Genomic DNA, 6078 nt, shown 5'->3' with positions numbered 1-6078 from the left:
TCGAGACATTGGAGGTAAGGGTTGAGCCAACATCTGCAGCATCTGAGAAAACTCTCACACTGGGTTTCTGGAAGCCAGAGCCCTGGTAAGTCAGCAAACTGCAGAACATCTTTTACTCTCCAGTGTCTCTAGCCAAGTGATCTGGTCTGGGTCTGCTCTAGAATGTGGGTGCCTGGTTTTGGGGGTTCCAAGTTCTGTCGGGGACTATTGTCAAGGAAGTGACTTCACCACCTTGGATTCCCTACCTGAGACCTCTTCTGGGCTATCATCTATGAAACAGTGCTCTAGGCTTCTGATTCTTCACCCTTCTTCTCCGTGAAATTCCCCATCTGTACATAGTTGCACCAATGCACCCTCTCTCTCCACAGCTCCTGGGGAATGTCTGGGTATAGTCAGGATCCCACCCTTGAGATACACCTGGGTTCAGACACAACTCTTTATTCTTACCTGTTTTTTTTTTAAGATTTTATTTGTTTATTCATGAGAGACACACACACACAGAGAGAGAGAGAGGCAGAGACACAGGCAAAGGGAGAAGCAGATTCCACGCAGGGAGCCCGACCTGGGACTCGATCCAGGGTCCCCAGGATCTGCCCTGGGCTGAAATTGGCGCTAAACCACTGAGCCACCCGGGCTGCCATATTCAAACTTGTTTTGACCCTAGATAAGCCACTGTACCTCTTGCGATGCTCTGTGTCCTGCCTGCTCAGTGGGGATTATTCTAGTATGTCCTTCCTTGGGATGTCTTCAGATATATGTGGGATGATACCTATGAAATTTGAGGAGTGGTGTCACATTTAGGAAATGCCTCCAACACATTTTCTTCCCCTTCTCACCTACTCTAAGCCTGCTCCTCCTCAGATCCCACCCCACAGTCCTTACTGCTGTGTGTGTGTGCGTGCGTGCGTGCGCGCACACATATACCAGTACTTACATTATGGAAGCCCAGAAGATGACAGTCTCACCTAGGGAAGGATGGGCAAAAGCTTCCCAAGATCTAAGGCTTTCTAATTTTCAAAGCAAACCCTACAAGACGGGATTGGAGCCTTGGCCTAGAAGGTCAAAACCCACCCTTACCTCTCGCCTCTACCTGTCATGTACCACAAGCCATTCCCTCCCTTTCCACTGGGTGCATTATAGACAGGGGTGTACTCAGTGGGCTGCCTGACTGGGCTCCTCCTCAGACAAGAACATGCAGGAATTCCTCCTGTCAAGGATGCCAATACTCACCCTCACCCCCATACCACCTCCATGTCTGCACACAGTTACATTAACACAGAAAGAGCCCCAGAAAGCCTCAGAAAACCTGGGTGCAGCCAGGGCCCCAACTTTGAGGACACGCAGCTGGATTCATGCCTGGTTCTGCCTTTTTACCAGTCTGTGATTCTGGGCAACTCAGTAATCCTGTCAGGGTGTTCCCCTTTTCCCCTCAGTGGCTCCCTGAGATCCCCACCTCCTGTGTATACATCCTTGTATGACCCCTTCCCTTGGAGTGTGGCCTGGACTTAGTGACTCACTTCCATTTTGCTTCTAAAAGATGGCAACATGCCCCAGAGCCCCTTCCAAGATTTGGTTATAAAAACTCAGTGTCCAGCTACACGCTCACTCTGACCTGTGTTCTCTCTCAGATCCTCACACTGGAGAAGAAACCCCTATGTTGAGCCATGACACAGACACATGCACATGCCCTAGCGCTCAGAAACAACTACAGATGGAGAACTTAGGCCCTCATTACAGACCGAATGCTGCCAACACCCCTAGGTGAGCTCAGGTTGTGAATGAAACAGGTCCTGTGTCAGTGTGGACAGAAGCCCTAACCTCCTGAGAGGCTCCGGCAGGAGCCCCCAGCTGAGCGCTCCTGGATTCCTGATCCCCTGAGACTGTGAGACACTAAGTGTTTGTGGCGAAATGTCGTCACACAGCACCACTAGCAGACCACTGATAATGTCCTCCTGCCCCAGGCCCTGGCTCTTCCCCCCTGCCTCTCTGCTCTCCTCTTCAACTCCCTTCAGCCTCCCTGGCCTCCTTTCTAACTTCAGCTATGACAACACCAACTTCTGCCTGCCAGTGTCTCCACCACTGAGCCTTCTACCAGATTACATATACTCAGGTTTGTGCAAGGCTGGCTTTTTCCTGTCCTGCTGCAGGAAATACTAATGTCACCTCAGCACAGCCTTATCAGCCCCTTACCTGGAGGAGTTCAGGACCCAGTTGTAGCACCTTACTCTTTTCCTATGGAGTAACTGCTCTTTTCATTCATGAATGAATGAAATTCTGTTTCATGTTTTGTCCATCTTCCCCTGTAGAGCTCCTAGAGGGAAGACCTAGTTGGCTTATCAGCACTGGCACGAACTGAGAACTTAGGGCACAGTGGCTGAATGAAGAGGTAAGAGGAGCCATCAGCCACTGACCAGCTCAGTTGTTAGACCCTACTTGACTTTAGTCATTTTAAATACTTATTGTATTTATTTATCTAATTTTTTAAAGTAAACTACAGCCAACATGGGGCTCAAACTCATGACTCTGAGATCAAGAGCTGCATGCCCTACTGACTGAGCCTGCCATTTTTGAAGGTATTAGAATGATAACTATTTAAGTTAATTTGGTGATTTAAACATTTTGTAGGTATATTAGGTTATGCTGAATTAGCAAATAAGTCCCCAAATCTGTCACCACAGATTTCCCCACCTGACAGTGCTGGATGGGTGTTCAGATTGGAGACTGAACTCCTCCACATGGTCATTCAGGAACCCAGACTTTCTCCTCCTTTCTCTGCCTCCTCCCTCCTAGCACATCATGCACATCATGCACATCTGCAGCCATCAGTAAAGGGGAAATGGAACAAAGAAGAAATGTGCATGGGCAGATGTTATCAGCCAGGTCTAGATTGCCTAAAATGTTCACATTTACACTCATTCATTGTTCTAAAGGCAAAGATTTTTAAGTAATGCTCTATGAGAAACTATGTCCCACAGAACATAGAAAATGCATCCCTAGATCTGTACACAAAGTATACAAAAGGTAATTCTTCAGCCTGAAGGAAAATCTTCTACTTGAAGTACAGACTGTGTAAATGAAATAAGAAGAGAAAAAAATGTGTGTATAGATACATATAAATAATAGGTATATATTTGATTATGAATATATAAGTGAAGGCAACCCAGTGGCTCAGCGGTTTAGCACCGCCTTCAGCCCAAGGTGTGGTCCTGGAGACCAGGGATCGAGTCCCACGTCGGGCTCCCTGCATGGAGCCTGCTTCTCCCTCTGCCTGTGTCTCTGCCTCTCTCTCTCTCCCTGTCTCTCATGAATAAATAAATAAAATATTTTTAAAAAGAATATATAAGTGAATATGAATGTTTATAAATATATATGAATATATTAAAAATGAATGAACATTAACTATTAAAAATAAGAACTAGTAAAAATATAAAGAAAGAATAAGAACTAGTGAGACTGCAGACATGTAGAATTAAAATATATGACAGTAAAAATAAAAAGGCAGGAGGGTGATAAACCAGTTTAATGAGTCAAGATTTATTATATAGAATTAGGAAAATTATCATAAACCCACATGACTGTAAGTATACAGTAAATATTGAATCTCTAGCTTGACTGCCAATTGAATTGAAATAATTGTGTATCTAGGTACACTGAAAAAGAAATAGATATAAATGTATAGATATATACATAACAAAAAGTTAGCAGAGGAGAAAGATACAATCATTAAAAATAACCAAAAAGAAAGAAAGAAAGCTGAATCTCAAGAGTAGTCAGTAAACAAATAATAAAAGTACTATTAATAATAGAGAAACATGATCCAGATATCACTAAAGCCAACAGAGGAGAAAACGGAATAATTAAAAATATTTAATCAAAACAAAATGCAGAAAAGGATAATAAAGAAACAAAGAGTAAAATGGTGAAATAAAATACCAAGATTTCAACATAAGTACAATTGTCTTGTGGCTCCCAGGTGCTGAGAACTCCTTGCATTGAAGGCTAATCAGCTAGCAATGTGACAGGAAAATCAACATTGGAATAAACCCAAGATGCACAACAGACTCCAGGAAGCACCATCACCCCCAGGTTCCCTAGCACTGAGTGGGAAGCAGAGGCCCAGATGAGGAAAGCCCATGGAGCAGGTTCTGCCTCCCACCAGCTTCCACTTCTGCCCCAGGGAAGGGTCCACATGTCTGTGCCTGAAACAAGGAGAGGGGACACCTTGGTTTAGGTGACAGGTGACCCAAGGACATCTGGACAGTTACTTACCAGACAGGTAAACAGATTTCCTCCAGTCTGAAAGGCAACACAGGAAACAAGTGAGCTGAGAACACAGAACGTCTCCTACAAAAGGGACATAGAAAGTTCTCAGCAATATCTGCTTGGAATTCATCTGAAAGAAAGTGGAAAATAAGCATGAACTCTCATCCCTAAGAACAGCAAAGACTGCACCTGGAGAACCCACAAAAGGACCTCTCTGTATCCTAGAAGAAGGCCTAACTCCAGATCCATCGAGACTCCACAGCTCCGGCTGTCATCTCTGGACCTCCTCAGCCACTTGCTCCAGGCCAAGGGCCCTGCTGTCGGCTCATCCTCTGCACCAGCTGCCACACTTACAGGCCTTGACCCCTGTCCTGCCTTACCTCTGTCCTTCAGCACCTTCTCCTTTGTCTGCTGGTCCTCCTCCTTGTCCCTGTGCAGTTTCTCCCGTTCCTGCCTCTCCTGCTGCTTTGCAGTATGTTCTCTCTTAGTGTAGTAGGCAGCCCCAAAGATTAGGAGTGTCAGCACGGTCAGGGTCACCATGAAAGCTGGCTTCCAGGGAGAAGTCTGGGGGAAGAAGGGCTCTGGGCCCAGCCAGACACCCCATCATGGGTATGGCCCAGGACAGCTCAGCCCAGCACACCCAGAGACCTCCCCTGCCAATCCCCTCCTGCCCTCCTGGGAGCAGGAAGTAGCACTGACCTGGAATGAAAATGGCCATCACCTTCTCCTGGCCCAGGATGGGGTTGAGGACCGAGCAGGTCACGTTCCCTGAGGAGCTGTCCCTCACCACCAGAGCAGCCTCCACACTGTACAGTCCTTCAGCATCTTGGGCATATGTCTCAGAGAACATCAGGAACTTCTCCCCACTGAGGGCTCGCCACTGCACCTAAAGCTTTGGGAACCACCCCAAGGCCAAGATCTACTGTCAGGATGAATAAAAATTAAAGGTAAGAACTTATTGTTCCTGTTGAAAATTAGCAAAGAGAGTCCCCTCCCTTCCTTTTCTTAGCATTTACTATAGGAAACTTCTGATTGTGGGTGCTTTCTCCCCTCATTGAAATGTATGTAAGTCCTTTGAAAAAAACAGATCTTTTGCCAGCTTTGTGATCCAGGAATGTCTTTCTCAAGGACCTGGAAGCCCTCTTTTTGAAGTGTTCACACCAAGGAAAACAGCACCCCTCTCTCCCAGTTCCTGTGCCAGGGTAGGAGCCAACCCCAGCAGGCACCAGGATCCAAGTGTAAAAGTGTAAAACTACCTCCTGCCATAAAGACAGAAGAATTTTTCTCGGTATAAAGCCAATTAGCTAACATATGTGGTCACACCACTTACCAAATAAACCTGAGGTGAACAATTTGTGGTAGATAGTGCTATCACATCGCTTACATGAGGGCTACTTAACTGTTGATCCTGAGAACATGTATGTAATGAATTGTGGCTGCATGGCTATGGAAAAGGTGAGATTTTTTTCCATCATTTCAATCTCTTAGTAGATTTTGAGGCAAATCACATTTTGGCTATATGCTAATTCAATAATAAAAAGGTGTGTCTTCCCTACTATCTTTGTGAAGATTCTAGGTTGGGAGATTTATATATATATATTTTTTTTTTTTGGAGTTTCATTTGCCAATATATAGTATAACACCCAGTGCTCATCCCGTCAAGTGCCCCCCTCAGTGCCCATCACCCAGTCACCCCATCTCCCTGCCCACCTCCCCTTCCACTACACCTTGTTCATTTCCAGAGTTAGGAGTCTCTCATGTTTTGTCACCCTCTCTAATTTTTCCCACTCATTTTCTCTCCTTTCCCCGATAATA

At 45.6% G+C, this 6078-nt stretch overlaps 1 protein-coding gene across 2 annotated transcripts; it reads right to left on the bottom strand.

Moving 5' to 3' along the window:
• Nucleotides 1-3529: 3529 nt before the first annotated feature.
• LOC119876844 (butyrophilin-like protein 1) lies at nucleotides 3530-5155 on the bottom strand. Of its 2 annotated transcripts, XM_038553315.1 has the most exons (3): nucleotides 4963-5155; nucleotides 4644-4844; nucleotides 3530-4344 (listed from the first exon to the last, which is right to left on the bottom strand). In XM_038553315.1, the coding sequence occupies exons 1-3, from the start codon at nucleotides 5111-5113 to the stop codon at nucleotides 4262-4264; spliced, it is 435 nt and encodes a 144-aa protein (XP_038409243.1). In that variant the 5' UTR covers nucleotides 5114-5155; the 3' UTR covers nucleotides 3530-4261. The 2 variants fall into 2 exon arrangements, with proteins under 2 accessions (XP_038409243.1, XP_038409242.1); XM_038553314.1 differs by having other exon boundaries at nucleotides 3530-4844.
• Nucleotides 5156-6078: the final 923 nt, after the last annotated feature.

This window comes from Canis lupus, chromosome 12 (genome assembly GCF_011100685.1).
Source record: "Canis lupus familiaris isolate Mischka breed German Shepherd chromosome 12, alternate assembly UU_Cfam_GSD_1.0, whole genome shotgun sequence".
NCBI lineage: Eukaryota > Metazoa > Chordata > Mammalia > Carnivora > Canidae > Canis > Canis lupus.
The sequence above is the reverse complement of the archived record's forward strand: the minus strand, read 5'-3'. Positions and strand labels throughout refer to the sequence as shown.

What these genes read in the sequence shown, in the direction of transcription:
- LOC119876844 (XM_038553314.1), bottom strand. Translation starts at nt 5,113, where the DNA reads ATGTTCTCTGAGACATATGCCCAAGATGCTGAAGGACTGTACAGTGTG. An exon ending in GATGGCCATTTTCATTCCAG is followed by an intron (nt 4,845 to 4,962) that starts GTCAGTGCTACT and finishes GGCTGGGCCCAG; the next exon opens with AGCCCTTCTTCCCCCAGACT.